Source organism: Mus pahari, chromosome 3 (assembly GCF_900095145.1).
Source record: "Mus pahari chromosome 3, PAHARI_EIJ_v1.1, whole genome shotgun sequence".
Lineage (NCBI taxonomy): Eukaryota > Metazoa > Chordata > Mammalia > Rodentia > Muridae > Mus > Mus pahari.
In genome coordinates this window covers 55,905,748-55,928,772 of record NC_034592.1, presented here as the reverse complement: position 1 = coordinate 55,928,772, position 23,025 = coordinate 55,905,748, and the positions used below count along the sequence as shown (strand labels likewise).

The window sequence follows — 23,025 nt, the reverse complement described above, 5'->3', positions numbered from 1 at the left end:
GGAATGCAGTTCAATAGTAGCTTGCCAGGCATGCACAAAGCCCTGGCCTCAAATAAAATACGACTATTAATGGCAATAATAAAGCCATTCAAGCTTACTAGGCATTGATCACCTTAACTCTTCTTTTCATAACTATATACTATAATTATTTTTAAAATTTGCTGCTACGTGCCTACCTCCACTTTTTCCCCCACAATCCACAACTTCTGTTTTCAGAATAACAAGTTTCATAGCGTTTCCTCCATTTGACACGACAACCATATTCTCTGTTCATTGTGTAGCCCTGGCTGGTCTGGAACTCACTTTGTAAACCAGGCCGCCCTCAAACTCACAGAGCTCATCGTGAGTGAGGAACTAAAATGTACACTCCCCATGCCGACATATTCTTTCTTTTCAACCCTCTTTTGACGTTTCTCCTTGCTTCACTGACATCCGCTAAGTGCTAGGAAACTCGAAGCCTCAGAAAAAGTGGACGCGAAGTGAGAACCGAGCGTTCGAATGGAGAAGGACGCAGACGTGGGTGGAGACCGCTACTTTCTGAGGCGTGGGTGGACACGGGCCTGGTGTCCTACATCGCCTTCAACTCTTTTCCCCATCCCTTGCAGGTCTATAGATCCTCGAGACAAAGCTGGCGTTCCCGGGCTTGGTGGAGGCTGGGTTGTGATCGCCCACGAAGACCGCTTCTTCCGATGGTGCCCACGCGGACCAAAAACAAAACAAAACAAAACAAAAAACCACTCGCGTCCTCGTCGGAACCCGGGAGCGCGGCAGAGGTTGCAGCACGGCGCCCGGCAGAGGGCGCGCGTGCGTGTCGGCACTTCCGGCGCCGCGGGGCGGGACCGCGAGGATCAGCTTGCTGCGTCGGAGTGCTTTCCTGGAGCGCCTGGGTTCCACGGGCGGCGATCCCCGCGAGGCTCGTGGGATCCCCTCGCTAAATAGTCTGTCCCCGACCCTCCACCCCACCCCCGCCTGCACCGCTGGGGAGTTTCGGGTTAGGTAGGAGCCTGCAGCTCCTGTGCTGTGAAGCCCCAGGAGCCCAAACTTTAAAATAAAGAGAAAACGATGAAGAAGTTAAAGCTTAAGGAGCTAGAGAGTCGCCTGCAAGAAGTGGATGGATTCGAAAAGCCCAAGTTACTTCTAGAACAGTATCCCACCAGGCCGCACATTGCAGGTAGGGCGGCTGGCTCATCTTGCCCTCTTTGGGCTTGTTTCTGTCCCGTTCATGAGGAAAATAAGTAGCGATTTGGATGTAAGGAAGTTCTGGAGACATTCCAAACACCTTTAGACACAGTAGGTTTCTGACTTTGCAACGTAGACACTCACCCAACCACTCATCTTACTGTTTTTCTGAGTGCCCATTAGCATTAGCAGACAGCTTTTTACTTTTTGTTTCTCTCAACACACTGTAAATTCTCAGGAGCAAGGAATTTGTTAGTCTTTTCAGTGTCTCGAGAGTCCTATACTAGTTAGGAGCTCACTAAACATTTGCTTAATACAGGAAAACTTCGTACTGAAGTCAAGGACATGTATTTCCGCGTTATGTATTTCTGCCCTAGAGACAAATACTAGAAAGCTAGTTTCAATTTGTGTACAGTCGAGGAAGCGTTTCTTCACAAATGGCCTCTTGCTTGATGCTAGAGATTGATACTGAGAATTTAGGAGAGAATACAGCAGAGCCCATTCATATGTAACACCCTTACCAGAGTAGCAGGGAAGACTGAGCAAAGTTGTTTTGGTTGGGAGTACCTGCAAGGGGGAATCTCTCAATTCCAAACTGGCTGTGTCTAAGCTGCCAATGGAATCTCCATGTGTTTTCATTCTAAAATAGTGTCATATCACCAATCAGATTTACAATAAACTGTTCAGATTAAGGCTAGTCTGCTATGTATTTAGCATGCGTAGGTTCATGTGTCTGCTTGTGTGGAGGGTAGAGGTCAACATAGGCTGTTTTTGTCAGTTGCTCTCCATACTTTTTTTTTTGAGCCAGGGTCTTACTGTATTTAGAGCTTACCCATTCACCTAAACTGGCTGACCAGCAAGCCTCAGAGATTCTAGCACTGGATTTATAATCATGAACTACCACACCTGACCTTTTACATGGCTGCTGGGTGTCTGAACTCAGGTTCTAATGCTTTCTGGGTAAGTACAGTACACACTGAGCCAGCTACTTACTGCGCAAGTCCCTGGTTTTCTCTCTCTCTCTCTTATTTTTTTTCGTTTGTTTGTTTGTTTTTTGGGTTTTTTGTTTTTGGTTTTATTTTTTCAAGACAGGGTTTCTCTGTATAGCCCTGGCTGTCCTGGAGCTCACTTTGTAGACCAGGCTGGCCTCGAACTCAGAAGTCCTCCTGCCTCTGCCTCCCAATGCTGGGATCAAAGGCGTGCGCCACCACGCCCAGCTCTATCAGTCTTTTTTGTTTAGATATGCACACACACACAGACACACACACACACACACACACACACACACACACACACACACAAACTTTCTGGTGTTATTCTGTGTTTAAAAAATGTGTATGTGAGAGTCTTGTTTTTGAGAACTCTGTGATCTCAGCTACTTCTACTCTAATTCTGTTCTGTTATCAGGTCTCTGTTGTAGATTATGTGTATTTATTGATAATATGTCTAAGTTTGGGATGGGAGATGGCTCAGCAGTTAGGAGCAGCAGCTGCTATTCCAGAGGACCTGGGGCCAATTCCCAGCACCCACAGCGATCTGTAACTCCAACCCTGGAGATATCTAATACCCTCTTCTGGCCTCTGAGGGCACCAGGCACATGGTATACATCCATGCAGGCAAAACATAAAAATTATAATACACATAAAATGAAATTGAAAAATATTATCTCTAAGTCTATATCATGGATGTAGATACCATCAAGTTTGTGATACCTGTATAATGATGATAAACATTGCAAATAAACTCTGTGTCCTTTTGTTAGTGTCCTCTGTCCAGCTGTTTATCATTTATTGCACCAGTCTTGGCCTTCAATCAGAGGTCTGAGGAAAACTGGTAGGGTTGGTTATTTTACTTCCATCATATGGGTCCTGGAGATTGAATGTGGGTTGTTACGTTTGGCATTGAGCACTTTTCCTTCTTGAGAGCCATGCTGCTAGCCCCAGATCAGTAAAATTTCAAAAGTTTTAGAGATATGACAGAGTTGCTTAGCTTATATATTCTGACATAGAATGACAGACTTTTTAAATAGTTCATAAAATTTAATCTCATAAAATTATCTCAGCATCAAAGGAAACACTGCATCTATGTGTCTTTGTAGAGCACATGTTTTGAACAGTTTTGTCAGTCTTGAAATTATCAACAGAAACTGGACATAGCCCCATATTATTTGGCAACCACTGGTGTACATTATTTTCCTTTGTGGTGCCTCTTCCTAAATACCAGTTATTACACTGTATCTTTAAAAAAATAAACTGGAGGCCCCTAATGAAGGAGCTAGAGAAAGTACCCAAGGAGCTAAAGGGGCCTGCAACCCTATAGGAGGAACGACAATATGAACTAACCAGTAACCCCCACCCCCAGAGCTGTGTCTCTAGTTGCATATATAGCAGAGGATGGCCTAGTCGGCCATCAATGGGAGGAGAGGCCATTGGTATTGCAAAGATCATATGCCGCAGTACAGGGGAACACCAGGGCCAGGAAGCAGGAGAGGGTGGGTTGGGGAGCAGGGCGGGGGGAGGGTATAGGGGGCTTTGGGGATAGCATTTGAAATGTAAATGAAGAAAATATCTAATAAAAAAAGTGCCTTAAAAAAATAAACTGTAAAAGAAATAATCCGGAGCCACTGCAGATTACTTTAGAGGCCACTGCATAAGATCTAACAAGAAGCTCCCTAAGGTATCCCCTAATGTTCTTCTGTTTGGTTTAGCATGCATGCTTTATACAATCCAGAATACATACGATGACATTGAAAATAAGGCAGTTGCAGATCTAGGATGTGGTTGTGGAGTACTTAGCATCGGAGCTGCAATGTTAGGAGCAGGGTAAGTGATCATTTTTTACTATTTGCATGTGGAGTGGCTTCAGTCAATGTATATATAGGATCAACTGCACTCTATTCATGTGACTTTGCAGGTAGGGTGAGGGAAACAATAATTTGATACAGAGTACATTTTGAATAGGTTGAAGAGCAAAAACTATATATAAGAAAGAAATCAAATTTTTGTTAATAGCAGTTATCCCCTTATACCTTCCAGGCTAGAAAGTCATGCAATTGAAAACATCATTCAATCTTACTTTGTTAATTGGGTTGAAAAAAATGCATGGTAAAATAACTACTATTGTTTTTTTTACTAGGAACCTGTTGTCTTTTTTATTTTATATTTATAGGTTGTGTGTTGGATTTGACATAGATGAAGATGCACTGGAAATATTTAATAAGAATGTGGAAGAGTTTGAGTTAACAAATGTTGATATGATTCAGTGTGATGTGTACTCATTATCTAACAGAATGTCCAAGTTATTTGATACAGTAATTATGAATCCTCCCTTTGGGACCAAAAATAATAAAGGTTAGTAATAGAAATGCAGTGCATTAGTATATTTATAGAGCAGTGATCTGGGTTGTCATTTTTATTGCTACTGTTCATTGAATCAGTCACCTCTATACTTACTATAGTACTTATGTGATATTTGATTGGACTATTTAACTTAATTTGTATTTTACAGATGTGTTAATATACACTATCATTTCTGATTAATAATTGGAATGATTTGATTAGTCTCTATACTTATGAAACTTTTAAAGCATTTTATTCCTTTAGAACCTGGATTTTTCCTTTTGTTTTTTCACTGGGGGTGGGGGACCCCCAGGGGCTGAAATGGGGAATCTCACACATGATGAGCACATGCTCTCTACCACTAAGCTAGATACTGGATACTCTCAGCTTCTGAAACTTAGTAATGCCTTAGGGCTTCAAAATATGCCCACAGGGATTTACTGTGATTATTTTTGTATGTACAATGGGCAAGGTTGGAAGACAAGGAAAACAACAGTTTACAGTCTACCCCCACACCACAAATATTATTTTGAGTATTTTCCATACTCTATTCTCTCCTAAGTCACTTAGAATATTAAAATTAGCCCTTTTTTTTTTTTTTTTTTTTTTTAGGTTTTTCAAGACAGGGTTTCTCTGTATAGCCCTGGCTGTCCTGGAACTCACTTTGTAGACCAGGCTCAGGCTGGCCTCGAACTCAGAAATCCGCCTGCCTCTGCCTCCCAAGTGCTGGGATTAAAGGTGTGCACCACCACCGCTCAGCTAGCCCTATTTTTTAACCAAACAGTATAATTTGGCTTCATCAGATTTTTTTAAAGATTTGCTTGTTTTTGTTTGAGACAGGTCTCATCATGTAGCTGTCTTCCCCTGAACTGTGCAGACCTGGCTAGCTTCACAGGTCCTCCTGCCTCCATCTTCTGAGCGTTGGAATTAAAGATGTGTGCTGCCACACCCAGCTTAAGATTTATTTTAATTTTGTGTATAGGTGCTTTTCCTACATGTCTTTGCATCACATATATGCAGTATCAAGAGGCAAGGACATCGGATCCCCTGGAACTAGAATTAGTTGTGAGACACAATGTAGTTGCTGGGAATCAAGCTTAGGTTCTCTAGAAGAACAGCTAGTTCATTTAAGCCTTGAGTCATCTTTGAAGCCTATGGTGTTGCTTAAACCTTTTATAATTATTTATCTAAGAGAGTTTAGCCTGTATTTATAACTTAAGTTGGGATCTGGAATTACTGGATGGTTAAGAGCTATCATGTGAGTGCTGGAACTGAACTCAAGTCTTCTGGAAGAGCAAAAATGTCCCAGCTCCAGCCATTGTTTTTATCAGAATATTTAATTTTGTACCTTTATTTTTGCTCTTTTCTTTGGACAGGATTTCTTTGTATAGCCCTGGCTGTCTTACTATTAGCTCACTCCATAGACTAGGGTGGCCTTGAACTAAAGATCGTCCTGACTTTGCCTCCTGTGTGCCATCACTTTTGTACCTGGCTTATTTGTACCCTTTATGAAGAAATAATTTGAAGTAGAAATTTGGGGGTTTGGAAAAATGTTACTCAATCCTGTTCATTTAATCTTTTCTGCTAAGAAATACATAATATAAATAGGTATTTCCTTTTTTACTCTTCACAGGGACAGATATGGCTTTTTTGAAGACTGCTTTGGGAATGGCAAGAACAGCAGTGTATTCTTTACATAAGTCCTCAACTAGAGAAGTAAGCTCATAATATTATCATTTTAGGTGGCCCACACCTTTATTCCCAGCACTCAGGAGGCAGAGCCAGCTGGATATCTTAGTTCAATAACAGCCTGGTCTATGAAATGAGTTCCAGGACAGCCGTGGCTACACAGAGAAACCCTGTCTGAGAAAACAACAAATAATAGTTATTTTTATTATTTTATTTCCTGATTGATTTTCATGTATATGTGAGCACATAACAGCATACATATGGAGGTCAGAGATCAACCTAGGAGTCAGTTTTCTTCACCATGAAAATCTCCAAGACCAAACTCAGATCCACCATCAGGCTGGGTAGCAAATGACCTCATCCGAGGGTAAATTTTTATAAAAACACAGCTTAAAGCAAAATAGGTCTGAGTTCAGAAGCCATCTATTCCAGGCTGGTGAGATGGTTCAGTGAGCAAGGGATTGGGTTGCTGGCAAGCAAGGCTACCTGAATCGGATCTCTAGAACCCACATGTGCGGTGTGGAATACATCACACAAATATATGAATATTATAAAAAGAAAAAAAAAAGCTCATATAACACCATGTACAAGATGTATTTCAGGACATGGTGACAAGTTACTATTTGAATGTTACTATAGCATGACGCTAGACCCAGACTGTCCTGAATTAGCACATAAGCTCTGCTACATCTTAGCTGTTACCCTGCTCAAAATTACTTGGGTTTCAGTACCATCTATACTATATGACCCTGTGTTCTAAGGATCTAAGAATAGGCTGTACTTCATATACTTTTCTGGACTAAATGAGTTAGTATGTATGAAACATTTAGGTCTGTGTCTGGCATATTTGCTAGTTGTTATTATTTTTACCTGAAATTATATATCTAAAGATTTGGTTTTGTTAATCTTATGTGTATAAGGAATGTTTTATCTGTATGTTTGTATTCAACATGTGTGCCTGGTGTCCAAGGAGACCAGAAGGGGGCTTTATCCCTACGACTGGATTTATAGATAGTTGTGATCTGTCAAGTGTGCTAGAAATTTTTTTTTTAAATTTATTTACGTATTTAATGTATGAGTGCTCTGCTGCATGTACACCCAAATGCCAGGAGAGGGCATCAAATCCCTATTGAACTCAGGACCTCTGGAATAGCAGCCAGCGATCTAAACGGTTGAGCCATCTCAACAGCCTATGCTGAGAATTTAACCAGGTACTCTGAAGAACAGCAAGTGCTCTTAACTGCTAAGCCACCATTCCACCCTCCTTGTTTTCACCTACCCTTATCTAAGAAAAGATAAGACAGCAAAAGAGAAAGACACCAAATATCAACCCAATGTCAACATGCCATGTATATACATGTACACAGCAAAAAGAAAAGGAAAGTACAGGTCAAAGGAATATATTTTGGGTATGTTAATATATTTTAGGTAAACCTCTTTAAAAGTATAAGATTAAGCTGGGCAGTGGTGGCACACACCTTTAATTCCAGCACTTAGGAGGCAGAGGCAGGCAGATTTCTGAGTTCAAGACCAGCTGGTCTACAGAGTGAGTTCCAGGACAACCAAGGCTACACAGAGAAACCCTGTCTGGGGAGGGGGGGATACACATACACACAGTAAAAAGGATGTTAAAGGCAACAGACTACCTCACAAATCCCAATCATAGCATACACCAGATATGATGGTTAATTCCAATGTTCAGGAAGTACAGGTAAGAGTATCAGCAGCTCAGGGTCCTCTGCTTCATAAGAAGTTTCGAGGCAGTCTGAGATACATGATACCCTGTCTCAAAAAACGGTAAGTAGGTCAACAAAATGACTCAGCCAGTAAAGGTGCTTGCCCCAAGCCTATTGACCTGAATTCAATCCCTATATTGTTGTTAGTTTTGCTGTGATTAAAATATCCTGACAAAAAGTAGCTTGTGGGGACAGAAAAAGAGTTTATTTTAGCTCACTAGTCTACAGTTACAGTAAATTATATCAGGGAAGTCAAGGCAGGAACTTCCAGCAATTAGTCAAAATCAGGAGAAAACGCATACATGCCAGTGCTCATCTTCTCTGCATTTACCCAGTTCAGGATGGAAACCCAGGGAATGGTGATGTCCAAAATGGCCTTTGTCTTCCTTCTCAATTAACATAAGCAAAACAATCTTCCTGGGGGCTAGAGAGATAGCTTAGAGGTTAAGAGTGCTTGTTGCTTTTGCTTGTTGCTTTTGCAGAGAACCCAGGTTTTATTCCCAGCACCCAGCTCTCAACCATACATAACTCCAGTTCCAGAAAATTTTGATGCCTTCTTCTGACTTAGGGCATTAAGAATACAGACTGCACAACCATACATTCAGGCAAAACACTGAAAAAAAGAAACCACCCACAGGCAATGTCAGTCCCTCACTGACATTCCCTTACCTAGATTCTAGAGTGTATCACGTCATTGGGCTGAAGAAGTGACTTGGTTGTTGAGTCCTTGCTGTATTTGCAGAGGAGCAGAGTTCAGCTCACAATAGTGGATACTCAGCTCCAGGGAATGTGATACCTCTGGCTTCCGAACAAATCTGCACTCACCATCCATACAGCCATATATACACAAATGTGAACACAAACAGGAACTAAAAATAGTCAAGGGGCTAGAGAGATGCCTCAGTGGTCAGTCACACTGCTTTTGCAGAGGACCTGGTTTTAATTCCTAGTACCCACCTGATGGCTCACAGCTGTCCTGTCACATACTCTAGTTCCAGGAAATGCAGTGCCTTCTTCTGGCCTCTGAGGGCACCAGGCACATGTTACACAAAGACAGATCTTAAAAATAAATATAATTTACTTACTTCATCTTTACTGATTAATACTGCCAATTGTGTGTGTGTAATTATCAGCATCATTTTGTCAGATTTCAATGTTTCTTTTTCACTTGATGCAAAATTATTTCCATTAGAAAATTAACTTATGTGATTGATCTGGTGAATACTACATATACTGGAAATGTTTTCCTCAAATATTAAGACAGTCCTTTATTGTATTTTATAGATATACCTGTTGTAAAGCTTGTAAGTTCCCTTCAGTGTTACTTAAAATCTATACTGTCCCTAGCCTATCCCAAGTTCTGGATCTACAGGCCACATGAAGTACTTACTTGACTTGCTACTCATAGTATAGATAAATTTAATGTAATTGTTTGATAAAAACAAGTTTTAGCCGGGCGTGGTGGCACACGCCTTTAATCCCAGCACTCAGGAGGCAGAGGCAGGCAGATTTCTGAGTTCAAGGCAAGTCTGGTCTACAAAGTGAGTTCCAAGACAGCCAGGGCTACACAAAGAAACCCTGTCTCAAAAAACCAAAACCAAAACCAAAAAACAAGTTTTAAAGTTTCCTGGCAGATGGTGACTTAGTATTTAATTTTTTTTACCTCATACACCCTGGGGAGAATTTGCTTCTTTGTGCATAGACAAAGTAGAATAGGTAAACATGAGTCTGCTCTTTTGTCTTTTTTTTTTTAATTGGATATTTTCTTTACTTACAATTCAAAAGTAAATTTCCCAGTTTCCCTCCCTCCTGGAAACACCCTATCACATCTTCCCAATCCCCCGCTTCTATGAGGGTGTTCTTCTACCCACCCACCCACTCCCACCCTAGATTCCCCTACACTGGGGCATCTATCAAGCCTTCATAGGACCGAGGACCTCTCCTCCCATTGATGCATGACAAGGCCATCCTCTGCTACATATGCAACTGAAGCCATGTGTACTCCTTTTTTGATGGCTTAGTCCCTGAGAGTTCTGGGGGTGGGTGGGTGGGGGGGTGGGTCTGGTTAGTTGATATTGTTGTTTTTCCTATAGGGTTGCAAATCACTTCAACTCCTTCAGTTCTTTCTCTTAACTCTTCTACTGGGGATCCTGCACTCAGTCCAATGGTTGTCTGTGAACATCCACCTCTGTATTTGTCTGCTCTTTTATCCCACTTATCCAGTCTTTCCCTTACATCTCTAATAGCATATGATTATATGGTATCATATATCATATGACCATATGCTATTAGAGAATCTCAGCAGCCTTAACAATCAATGAATAAATGTCACAAATCCATCAAGATTCCTAAAATTTCATAAATTACAAAGCATCATTGTACCAAAAGTCTATATCCTACAGAAATTCTACATTCTTTTTGTGATTTTTAAGACTTATTTATGTATGAGCATACTGTCACTGTCTTCAGATATACCAGAAGAGGGCACTGGATCCCATTAGAAATGGTTGTAAGCCACCATGATATGGTTGCTGAGAACTGAACTCGGGACAACTGGAAGTGCTCTTAAACACTGAGCCACCTCTCCAGCCCGTGTGTGTGTGTGTGTGTGTGTGTGTGTGTGTGTGTGTGTGTGTCCGTCCCAATATGGCCAACATGTAATAGCACATTTCAATGTCTCTCAGCCTTCTGGAGTTCTATACATACATAACTTAATGTATTTGGTGCTATGTAAGAACCCTGTTCAGAATGTTCAAGAGATGAGGAAAATGAGGCAGTTAGGTGCTAAGTAGGCCTGCGGTTCCAAAGGCCATGGTTCCAGGCCATGTTCTTTTCTTCCACCATGCCACTGAATTTCCTGTTGACAATAGTTAGATCTCTGCTAAATACTCCCAGGATGTTATTAACTACTGAAATAGAAATTTTGCAGGGTTTGGTGGACTTTTAGTTGCATAATTCAGTTCTGATGATAAACACTGAAGTCACTTTGTTTCTGGCTTTTAAAAGTGTGCACATAATAAAATTTTTTATTATCTAATTTTTATTGAAATTTTAATCTCAAATATTAGCAAGTCGGTTTAAAAATCTAAACATCAACTCATATAAAAATATTATTTGTTTTTAGCATATTCAAAAGAAAGCTGCTGAATGGAAAATCAAGATAGAAATTATTGCAGGTAAGCTAAATCTCAACCCGAATTACTTACAAGACCAATAGGCCAGTATACATTTTTAAAGTACTGAAAAAATCACAGTAAACATGGGATAAACAGTTACCAAGGTTTGCCTGCATCTATCCCTATTTATGCATTTTCTTTTTTTTTTTTTTTTTGGTTGTGTGTGGGGTGCGGTATGAGAGACAGGGTTTCTCAGTGTACCAGCCTTGGCTGTCTTAGAACCCACTTTGTAGACCAGGCTGGCCTCAAACCGACATCTGCCTCTGCTTCCCAGTGCTAGGATTGAAGGTGTGTGTCACTCTCCTCCCCTGCATTTTCTTTAAAAAATGTAATGGTGGGGCTAATGAGCTAGTTCAGAGGTTAAGACCACTGGCTGTTCTTCCAGAGGTCCTGAGTTCAATACATGGTAGGTAGCCATCTGGTGCCCTTTTCTGGCAGTAAATGTACATGCAGACACAGTACTCATACATTAAAAATAACAAAAAAATGTATCAATACCTAGGTATTTGCTCATTCCAGGCTTACAGGATACTATCCCCAGTGAATAAAAACATGGTAGAACTGGTAGGAAACTTACTGTTTGAAAATACCACCAATTTATGCCTGATAGACAGAGCTGAAGAACATCATCCTTTTTCTTCTTTGATGAGAGACAACTATAGAAATGTTCTTTATTTCCTTTTTACTAAATTAAATTTGCCAGCATCGAACTGGAAAAATATTAGAAGATAGAGATCATCTGGTAATTCCGAGAAGCTTGAAATAAACAGTACAGTAATGACTGGGGATGTGATAGTATGCTTAGTTTGCATAACACCTTGGGATCAGTCTCCACTATGAGAGATGAGGAAAAAATGTGGCATGGTCTGTTATCCCCTAAGGGTTAGAATTATGTTGGAAGGTATGAAAGACAGTGAGAGAAGTATGGAGTATTTGTTATAAACTAGGAAGGAATATGAAAAATGGGCCTTCATTTTGATAGCAGAGAACTACCATTAAATTTCGAAATAAACATGGATATATTATACTCAGCTATAGATATATCCTATTATTTTCTTTTCTTTTTCTTCTTTTTTTGTGGTTTTTGAGACAGGGTTTCTCTGTGTAGTTCTGGCTGTCCTGGAACTCACTCTGTAGACCAGGCTGGCCTCAAATTCAGAAATCTGCCTGCCTCTGCCTCCCAAGTGCTATGGTTAAATGTGTGCACCACAACTGCCTGGCACATCCTATTATTTTCATAGAACTTATTTTTTTCCCTACTTGTTAATCCTTCTAACTATTCTCTATAACATCAAAATTTGGTATAAATGATCAAAATATCAGAAACACCACATCCAATTAAGACAAATCAGTATTTGAGGATATGTCCAAAGTGAGAAATATAAAATGTTATGCATACCAGTATTTAATATCTTAAATGTGAATGTTTGGCTTGTTTTACAGAGCTTCGATATGATCTACCAGCATTATACAACTTTCATAAAAAGAAATCTGTAAGTTTTCCAATTGTGGTCTATTTACATCCAGTATTCAAAAGCTTTTGTAATGTTCATTTCCACTTTTACCAAGGTAAATGGGTAACTAGAAAGCCAGCCTGAGAGATCAGACAAATTAGCTGTGGGAAGGGCTTATTCTCACAGGAGTCAATATTTTAGTTGAAGTTCTTTGTGAAACGTTTAAGAGAAATAAAAGGAAGAAAGAACTATTGGCTATTTTTATACAGTATATATTTTACAAGTCTGTACTAATACATTCTCATATTACAAAGGCAATTAAGAGGAAGAATCTTCCTTCTCATATTTTAATCATCCAAACACAAACAGAACTATACATTTTAAAAAACTTTCATTTGGATAACAACAAAAAGAAGACAAGTAAAACAAAAATTTTTTTCTTTTATACAGGTGGACATCGAAGTGGACCTAATTCGCTTTTCTTTTTAAAAGCTTCTGAGGACAAAAAGCAGCTTAAAATCTAACTAAGGAATAAAAACCAACACTGCTTACTAAATAAACTACTTGTCTCTAGCACCATTCTCTCTTTTCTTATGCTTTGATGCGGGTTCTTCTCTGTCTCTTCCATCTCTCCCTCTTTTCATTGGTCCTATTACAACAAATAATTTTGTTAAATTCAGTGTAAGCACTGTTTTAGTAATAACAATTACAAGTATTAGTAATAGCTTCCTTTAAAAAAAAAAAATGCATCTTCCCTTCAAGGAGAAAAGGCTTTCCTTGAGTATTTTTTCCTTTGATCTCTAAATTCTACCAACCTCTCACTTGTGAAACAATACAAACAAGGAAGATGGTACTAATTCAAGAATATCACTTACACAAAGAAATACTATCTTACTAAATACAGATTTCTCTCCCAAAGGAATTAGGAAAGACTTACCACGACGACGATCATCATCATCAAATCTTGTCCTCCTTCCATGAAACTGTCCTCTTCCTTTGGGTGGCCCATAACCAGGCCTATTACCCTTCCCTTTTCCTTTAAATCTGCGGGCTGCTGTAAAAACATGACTTCCTTTAAATCTTCCACCTGCTGTAAAAACATGACTTAGAACTTCACTCAAAAACTTTTAAGTGTGCTGAAAACTAAAGATGTAAAGATGAGGTAAAATAACCAAAAAAGAGAATTACCATGACCTCCCTTTGACTTCCATTTGTTGAGGGATTCTTGCTGATCATCTGTGATTTTTTTCAATGCTTCTTTTTCTGCATGTCCTTCTAGTACTTTCCAAGTCACCTTTTTGTTCCTTAACAGTAGGTTACCATTATTTGCATTTCTGGCTTTCTCAAGTGCTTCCTTAGCCTTTTCTTTGAAAAGAATTATTCCCTACACATCAAAGAGAAAAATGAATGTTTCACTCTTTAGTTGGTAGTCTGACAATTTCTTTACTACCCTCCACACACCTTTCCTATCTGTTATTTCTATTTTCAATTTTCATGACCTGTTCCTCCCAAAATCTTGTTTCAATGTCAGCATATTACCCATCTGACACAGAGGGGAAAAGACATCACATCCAATAAAAGGACCAAAGACAAAAGAAAATGACTAATTAGGAACTATTTCAATTAACATGCTTTATAACAACCAAATAGTTTTTAAAAAAACTACTTTCTAAATAATTTTTTTCTTCTAACAGATAACATTCTACAGACTTTTAAAGTAATTGCTCTTAAGGACACAAATGTTTCCAAACCTCTTTTGCTCCTCTGGCAAAGTCGACCCATTTTATTTCACCATGATTTGAGAAAAGGAAGTGTAAATCTTCTCTACAGGTCTGGTCATCCAAGTCACCTGAAAACTTCAGTAAGCATCCCATCTTTCCTTCTAGAGCTCTCTATAAAAATATACAAGGCCATCAAAAGCTTTTCTTAAGTGCAACCTCACCAAAATGGCTCAAGTCATTCTATACCTACATAGGAAAAAGAAATATCAGAACTACTTTAATGCAGTTATTAAACTGTGTATTCTTCTCAGCTGTCATGTCTTACAAAGGCTTTACTTTAATTTCTTTTATAGGTGATGGTTTAATATAACTATCTGCTAATAAGTAATAATCCCAGATAACAGTATTTGTGTATCACTAATGCAACACATTCATAGAGTCACTCAAACACATTCTCACACGGTCCTCACACGGTGCTAGAGGCATAAGTGGTATAGTTGGTACTGGCACCATGCATACCAGCATACACACTGGACATGGTAGTATATGCCTTTCTTAAATCCCAGTAGCTGGGAGGCAGAATCAGGTGTATTTCTCTGAGTTTGAGGCCTTACTGATCTACATAGCCAATTCTAGGCCAGCTAGATTTACATAGTGAAACTGTATCTCTATGTAAATAAAATCTAGGAGGCCAGCAAGATTGGTCAGCAGGTAATGGTAAAAGTGCTTAGTGCCAAGGCTGACAACCTGACTGTAATCCCTGGGATATACATGGAGACGTCTGACCTGTACACAATGCCGTTACAGTGGCATGCAACGGTGTACCTATACTATATACAACACACACACAATGTAACTTCAAAAAAAATTCTACCTAAAATTATCTCATGTTTGTTTTAGTTATTAATACTTACTGTTTCAGTACTTCCTGGCTTGTGTCTTCCTTCATGCTCTCTAAAAATAAATGTCTTGTGATTATAATGTGTTTATACTACATAACCTTGAACATTACCACCAACCCATTTCATCAAAGCAAGTCCTTAGTTTTTTGTTTTTGTTTTCAATCATACAACACCAGCAAAATGGTTATCAAGGTATCTTGAGGCCGACATTTCAATTACCAATACAGACAGAGCCATTACCACTCATTTCAAAGCTCATCATTGGCTTGTCCCAGAATAACTAGTTACACTTGTCAAAACATTAAGAAATTTAAGAATGTCACAAAGAAGTCAACAGACTTACTGTTTAGCTTTTAATTTAGCTTCCACTTTGCTCTGCTTTCTTTCTTCATTTTTTTTTGCAAAGTAATCTTCCCTGAAGAACATAAAACACAGGCTAAGCTCACAAAGACTGAAAACTACTTTTCCCCCCTTGGTTTTCAAGACAACATTTGTGGGAAGTCTTAGCTGTCCCCCAGAACTACTTCTGTAGACCTGGCTGGCCTTGACCTCACAGAGAGATCCACCTGCCTCTGTCTCCTGAGTGCTGGGATTAAAGGTATGTGCCACCACTGCCCAGAATGTCCTAAGTTTTTATTTTATGTATATATCTGTGTACCACATGCATGCCTGGTACCTGAGACCTAAAGAGGATGTTAGTCTAAAGACTAGAGTTATGGACAACTTAAAGTTGTTATATGGGTGCTAGAAATTGAATCTGGGCCCTTTGGAAAAATAGCCAGTGTTCCTATTAACCTCTGCTGCATCTCTACAGCTATCCTCACTTTTATTTTATCATACAAGAATGTGGCCCAAGCCTCCTATCTTTATACTACATCAAACATGAGAACCAAACATTTAAGCATTTCAATTACCTCTATTTTCCTTAAGTTTCAGATGCAAAATACAAACAACTTTTCTCACTAGTCACTAATAATGAAAAGGTATTAACAAGGCTAGAGAGATGATGGCTCATCATGTAAATGACCTGCTGCTAAGCCTGACAAGTCAAGTTTGATCCTAACGACTCACACAAGTAGGTAAAAACATTTGCTGCACAAGACTAATGCCCTGAGTTCAATCACTGAAATCCTTATAAAGTGGAAGGAGAGAACTGACTACAGAGTTGTCCCCTGACCTCCACATGCATGTCACGGCACAGGTGCATCTCCATCATACACATACATACCCCAAGGCACTAAAAATAAGTAACCTTAGACTGTAATTACCACTGAACTACTTCAAACCATACTGAAAATGATATTAACTATGTGGGAGGTGCTGCTGTTTACCTTATCCTATTGTATCAATTCCAAATAAAATTTTGTGGTCTGAGAAACCTAAGAGAAAAGACTTACTTAAAGAGTATTAGCAGATTAGTGTCTTTGTACTTCTGGCCAGGGATCTCCACAAACTTCTTTGCAGACTGAATACTATCAAACACAGCAAATATTGACCCCTGTAAAGGACAAATAAATATTTCCTTACAGTGATATGTCACAACTAGAAAGTCTACATCAAATTATCATACCTTAAATGTTTTGTGTAATGTTCTTCTCATCTGAATATTCAGTATTTGGCCTTTATCATCGAGCCATTCTTTTATATCATCAAGGGTGGCATCAGTTGGGAAACCTTTCTGTAAAAAGTAGGAAAAGAAGTACAAATAATGACTCCTGGGTAAACTCTCCCCAGAATAAACTGATTTATTTTGTCTCAAAATGAAGCCAGAGCTAGGTATCTTTCTCTCCCCTCTCTTAATTGTTTAACAACCTTATTCTCTAGTGCAATAAGGTGATTCACCTGAGATTTGCTCCAAAATAACTCAGCTGGAGCAGAGACAAAGCATTATTTACATGGTAAGAACTTTTGAGGTTTCACAATGGTACTTCACACTATTCAATCTACTTCCTTATTTTCAAAGCTTTCCATTATGCATTTAGAAATTAATATGCTAATGAAAATTACTATAGAATTCAGCTATTAGTTTATCATGTGAACAACGTAACATTAATAATGATAAAGAACTTAGAAGTACAATGGCAAAACTAGCCAAATGTGATTCCTGAGCATTTTCTTTCTAAATAAAAGTAATATGTGGCAGATTTTTGAGTTCGAGGCCAGCCTGGTCTACAGAGTGAGTTCCAGGATAGCCAGGGCCATACAGAGAAACCATGTCTCAAAAAATATATATAATAATTAATAAATACATACATGAGATACATTATGGGCCCACTTACAATATAAACAGATCTGTTTTTTACATCATTCTTATACTCATCCGTCACTTCAGGGAGTGGTCTGCTTGGTGATCTTCTAATTTTAGTTTTGTCTGCACTCACTTCCATGAGTTTTGCCTTAGATTTGCTCAGTGCTTGCACAATTACATTAAAGTCTGTTGTCAGCCGGTTTAACCTGAAAAGTACATACATAAAAACACTGTAAAAAGCATATTTAGTAGTAGCTCTCAACAGTAACAGAAACTGATGACTTTTAAAAAGATTTTTGAGTTTATTAGCCGCAAAACTAAGGTAATTCAATGACAACGCATGTATAAGTTCCTGGGTTTAATCCCAAGAAATAGAAACAAATCAACCAAAAAGACTTACCTGTTGAACTTTATCATTGTTTCCAAAGGTACCCAACCTTCATCCAATTTGATCTGTTCTTTTAAAAACTTGTCTCGTGGCAAATTGAAGTCTCCAAAATAATACTGTGAATAATTATAATGTATTTCAGAAGAGCATTGTACAATACTGAGTTCAATCATGGAATTTTTTGAAAATGACTTTTTTACACTTTAAAAATGTTAGAATTTAAAAGGCCTAAATAAGCCGGGCATGGTGGCGCACGCCTTTAATCCCAGCACTCGGGAGGCAGAGGCAGGCGGATTTCTGAGTTTGAGGTCAGCCTGGTCTACAAAGTGAGTTCAGGGACTTCAGGGCTATACAGAGAAACCCTGTCTCGAAAAAACCAAAAAACCAAAAAAAAAAAAAAAAAAAAAAAGATAAAAGACCTAAATATTTCCTCTTAACAGACCATAATATATATAATACAAATCAGTAGAGCATACTAAAATGTTAGTGAACAAGTTAATTACCAGATTATAAAGTCTCAAAAATATAATTAAGAACCTAATATATTTAAAAACCTCTTTCTAATCAGTGTGGAAAAAATAAATAAACCGAGGACTTGGCTCAATCCTCTGACTAAAAGAAAAAAGTAGCAGACCCAAGAATGACTACTTAGAATGTCAAACGCACATAAAAAAGGGGGTGGGCGGTGCAAACATTCATTTATTAAGGCTTTTATAAATTAAGAGTGAAGTCAGGTGTAGTGGTGCATGCCTGTGATTTCTGCATTTAGGAATCTGAGGCAGAATTTCTCCCAAGTTCCCAAAGTCAAGAGATCCACCTGCTTCTACCTTCCAAGGCCCTAAAATTAAAATTAGGTACCACCATACCCAGGCACCTTTAAAAATTATAAGCGCATACCACAAACACAAAAAAATCTAATATTACTAATAAAAACCTAAGGTGCCTTCAATATCAGTACTAGCTTGAGCCAATCAATGTAGCTCCTCCTAGGAATTCCATCTTAAAGAAACCAGCAGGAGAGCTAGAGAGATGGCTCAATGCCTAAGAATGCTTGCTGCTCTTCCAGAAGACCTGAGTTAGGTTCCTAGCACCCTTATCAGTTGGCTCACAAGAGACTGTAACTACAGTTCCAGGGGATCTGACACCTCTGGCCTCTGAGGGCCACATACTCATACGCAGACAGACACAGACACACACTATTTTTTTTTTTTTTTTTTTTTTTTAGAAAATAAGGTAGATGTGATGGCTCATGCTCTTTAATTCTGGCACATGGGGAGCAGAAGCAAGCTGATCTCTATGAGTTTGTGAATTTTCCCCAGGACAGCCCTGGATACATGAGATGGTTGGCTGGCTAGCTGGATGGATGGATGGAAGGAAAAGAGGAAAGGAGGGAGGAGAGGGAAGAGAGGGAGAAAGCAAGCAATAGGCCCGTTTACTAAAATTTTTACATAAAGGATATCATAGAACTTAAAGATTTATTTATTTATTTATTTATTAATTATATGTAAGTACACTGTAGCTGTCTTCAGACACTCCAGAAGAGGGAGTCAGATCTTGTTACGGATGGTTCTGAGCCACCATGTGGTTGCTGGGATTTGAACTCCGGACCTTTGGAAGAGCAGTCGGGTGCTCTTACCCACTGAGCCATCTCACCAGCCCCAGAACTTAAAAAAAAAATCTATACTTTAGGGAAGATGGATTATTAATTATATATTATTAGCAACACAAAACTTTACTCTCTAAAAACATTATCTCATGTTTGGTGGGGGAAAAGGAAAAAATAAAAATTGAATTTATAGGCCATCCTGGCTGGGGATGTTTAGGAAATCTCTGTCTCTGGGTAATGTTACTGTGAACTTTATATTCTTTAAAAAAAAAAAAAAAATTGGGCCTCCTTTTTAAAAAAATATTTAGGAGCTGGAAAGATGACTCAGAGGTGAAGAGCACTGAATGGTGAACCAGATTCAATTCCCAGCACCTCCATAGGGCCTTATAACCATAGGGGATCCAGTGCACACTTCTGGCTTCTTAGGGCACCAGGCATGTACACGGCACACAACCATACATGTAGGCATAACATCCATACACATAAAGTACACTAAAAATAAAACGTATTTTGAACATGGAGTATGAAAGGCTTTTAACCTTGACTATCTCAAGAGGGAGAGATCTGAGGCCGTAAGCTGTGGGAGGAACATTATTCTTTTCTATAACAACTTTGCTATTGTTCCAAGCATTAAACAGCAAATTATCTTAGCACTGTTTTTGCAATTATTAAGAAAACACAAATTTTTTTTTCCTAATGAGCCAAACAAAAGGGGCTGGAGATGGTTCAGTGGTTAAAAGAACTAGCTGCTCTTCCAGAGAACCCAGGTTCAATTCTTGGCATCCACATGGAAGCTCACAACTGTCTGTAAGTCTAGTTCCATGGGATCCAACTCCTTCACACGGACATACATGCAGACAAAACACCAATGCACAAAAAAAAAAAAAAATAATAATTTTTTTAAAAATCAGACAAGCCTCAAATGCCAACAGCTCACTGAGTGACTGCCTAGCATGCCTTGAGTTTGATCTCCAGTACTCAGAAGGGGAAAAAATATAAGAGAAAAATAAAAGCAGGACAATTTAAATGGCAAAGGAGTACAAGTTAAAACAAAACCAAAACAGCTATGAAAAAAAAAAAAAAAAAGCGCACACTCCAAACAATGGTTATTTCATGGCAATTTTCCCATACAGCCATATTGTTACTGACAACATTCCATCTAAACCTAAATTTGAAATGCTAACAGGGCTTTTGAAATGCATAATTTGTTAAAAAGCTATGTTAACTTTTTAGAAGAGAACTAACTAGATAGAATAAACTATTATTTGGCCAGAAGTACTTTACCATGGAATGTTATGCTAGCTTGTTAGATATTAGACACACCATTAATTTTCACATCAACTTACAAATATTATCTCCATTTTTCAGACTTGGGAACTCTGTCTCAAAAATAAACACCAGTCTGTAGTGTTACCTTTGGAATGTCTGTAATTCTTGAGACCTCTAACTTTGCCCTAACATGAATACATTCATATTAACTCCAAGAATCAAAGCTAAGCCAGTTGTTTGAAAAAGCCCACATATCACTATTAGATGTTCTGTTTTCATCTTAACTTACAATTTAGCAACATAAGAATCATACCTCAATCTGATGACAGATTTTGGCCTCCAGAGCAGCCAGTTTTTCATTATCTCCATTTTCAGCCATCGTGGCTATCTGTAAAGTTTCTCACAACTGGTAGGAAGGTTATTATTTTTATATAATAGTCAATACAAGAGAATGAGTAAAAGTTATGCCACTTTTTTTTTGTAATTTCAAGAATTCCTAACCTTACAGGTTGTTTCCCTATGAATTCTCATACATCTCAACAAAGCAACACCTTGGATAATGGATGGAAAACTCAAGATCAACAACCCCTCCTTCCAGTAAATCCTACTTTGTAACCAAACTCTTCATGTAGTTGGTAAAGCAAGGTTCAGAGATAAAAACAAAAAAGCAGAAAACGTCCACTTAACTACTCCTCAATCATTTCTGGCTTTAAAAATATCAGTATTATAGTCTGCCAGCAGTATACTCCTATAGCTCTCAATGCCACTTATTTGCGTTTCTTTTCAAATTAGTCACAGCTGACTTACGAAAACTTATTACTGGCAAAAATGAAAAAAGAGTTCATATATGAAAGTTACGATGTTAGACACTATATAGAGTACAAGAAAAATGGGAACTTGTGAGCACGGATACACAAAAATTTTAAACTAGGGACGCTGGAAGGGAAGGATGTGCCTAAAAGACTACTACACTAGTTAATTCTATAGCCAGTTTCCTGTTTCACAGTCTGACAGCAATCCTAGAATAAGGAGGGACTGTGAAGTTGGTTTGCTAGAAATCACAAACCGGATCTTCTGTCTTACTGGCTTTCAGCGCTTTACTAAACCACCCTGCCATATTGTACGGAAGTGTACAAGCTCTTGAAGAGTTATCTGCAGCAGTTGAATATAGTGATGTTACTGTTGGTATATTTCTTAAGAGACATAGCTCAAAGTGCTGGCGATACACTGGTCCTGTAATGGGAAATCTACGAAGTACACATCCTACTTTAGAATTTACTGTCTCAGGCGCTGGTTTGTCTACTACTACCAACGATCTCACTTCTCATTACTACAGAGACAGGTCAATAACGACCTAGTTAGCCCCTGCAGGACTTCTGCGGCCTACCCAATTCAGGGACTGTTTCACACTGAAGGGAGAATGGCAATGGCAGTTCTTTGAAGGAAAAAAAAAAAAAAAAGACAGCGACGCTAGGAACACAATTGCGGCCCCCCACTTCTTTGGCCTCCAGTTTGTCCCCACAGAACCCTGTCGCGTTTAACCCGCACCGACCACCCTAGAGACTTAAAAGGTCCGAAACATCCGCCTCTAGCCAGTCAGGAAAGGGGTGCAAGGAACAAACCGAAAGGACGCCGTGAGGATGCGGCCAGCCTCTGCCTGAAGGCCCCGCGAGAGCCGCATCCTCCCACACCGGCCCGCCGGGATCCCTGCCACGTGGAAAGCCCCAGGCGCCCGCATCTCTGGCCGGGGCCCGCTCCGTGGCCTCGCCGAGGCCCGCGCCCCCTCGGGCCGCCGTCCAGCACACCGCCACGGGCAGCGCGGCCCACGCGGCGGCGCGGAGAGGAAGGTGAGGCCTGCGCGGAGCACAGCCCTTCGTACCTTCTCCTCAGACTCCAAGAAGCTCACCTCAAAGATTCGGATCCCACGGTCACCACAGCTTCAAGAACAACGACAGAAGCGCCTGGACTTCCGAGCGCCGGCGGGCCAGCCAAACGCGCTTAAAGATGGGGGCTTTCCCGGCAGCCCTTGCGGACAGGTGGGCGTGGCCGCGGATGCACTCGCCCGGCGCTGCTCTCCGCGCACGCGCCGTTCCCTCAGCCTCCCACAATTCTCGGAGGAGTCCCGCCCTCCCGCCCGAGAATTTGTTAAATCGCTCAGCAGAATGTTGGCGGATGACAGGAAGTGTTTTTGTGGAGATCTTTGTTTTTAATGTGCTTCTGGACAGTATGTTCGAGCCTTCCCTTCTTTCTTCTGTAGCGCTTGGTTTTTCTTTTCCTTTGTTTTTTTCCCCCTTTTTTTTTTTTTTTTTTTTTTTTTTT

The 23,025-nt window shown here is 39.5% G+C and overlaps 2 protein-coding genes across 3 annotated transcripts; one reads left to right on the top strand and one right to left on the bottom strand.

The window, feature by feature from the left end:
* Window positions 1–816: 816 nt before the first annotated feature.
* On the top strand, window positions 817–13,148 carry Mettl5 (methyltransferase like 5). Its single transcript, XM_021192467.1, has 7 exons — window positions 817–1,171; window positions 3,887–4,001; window positions 4,348–4,529; window positions 6,151–6,233; window positions 11,067–11,118; window positions 12,562–12,611; window positions 13,023–13,148. The coding sequence occupies exons 1-7, from the start codon at window positions 1,063–1,065 to the stop codon at window positions 13,059–13,061; spliced, it is 630 nt and encodes a 209-aa protein (XP_021048126.1). The 5' UTR covers window positions 817–1,062; the 3' UTR covers window positions 13,062–13,148.
* Window positions 12,508–22,726, bottom strand: Ssb (small RNA binding exonuclease protection factor La). 2 transcript variants are annotated; one of them, XM_029536372.1, is made up of 12 exons: window positions 22,613–22,726; window positions 21,020–21,112; window positions 17,844–17,947; window positions 17,475–17,649; window positions 16,766–16,873; window positions 16,593–16,693; window positions 15,539–15,610; window positions 15,208–15,247; window positions 14,324–14,464; window positions 13,761–13,956; window positions 13,510–13,662; window positions 12,508–13,221 (listed from the first exon to the last, which is right to left on the bottom strand). In XM_029536372.1, exons 2-12 carry the CDS (start codon window positions 21,083–21,085, stop codon window positions 13,133–13,135), a joined length of 1,245 nt encoding a protein of 414 aa, XP_029392232.1. In that variant the 5' UTR covers window positions 21,086–21,112; window positions 22,613–22,726; the 3' UTR covers window positions 12,508–13,132. The 2 variants fall into 2 exon arrangements, with proteins under 2 accessions (XP_029392232.1, XP_029392233.1); XM_029536373.1 differs by having other exon boundaries at window positions 13,510–13,659.
* Between the last annotated feature and the right edge of the window lie 299 nt (window positions 22,727–23,025).

Coding starts and splice junctions, on each gene's coding strand:
- Ssb (XM_029536372.1), bottom strand. CDS start 21,085: ATGGCTGAAAATGGAGATAATGAAAAACTGGCTGCTCTGGAGGCCAAA. Junction 15,248..15,538: donor GCTAAATTAAAAGCTAAACA/GTAAGTCTGTTG, acceptor ATTTATTTTTAG/AGAGCATGAAGGAAGACACA. Junction 13,957..14,323: donor TTGCCAGAGGAGCAAAAGAG/GTTTGGAAACAT, acceptor TTTGATGTGTAG/GGAATAATTCTTTTCAAAGA.
- Mettl5 (XM_021192467.1), top strand. CDS start 1,063: ATGAAGAAGTTAAAGCTTAAGGAGCTAGAGAGTCGCCTGCAAGAAGTG. Junction 4,002..4,347: donor GCTGCAATGTTAGGAGCAGG/GTAAGTGATCAT, acceptor TTATATTTATAG/GTTGTGTGTTGGATTTGACA. Junction 11,119..12,561: donor CAAGATAGAAATTATTGCAG/GTAAGCTAAATC, acceptor CTTGTTTTACAG/AGCTTCGATATGATCTACCA.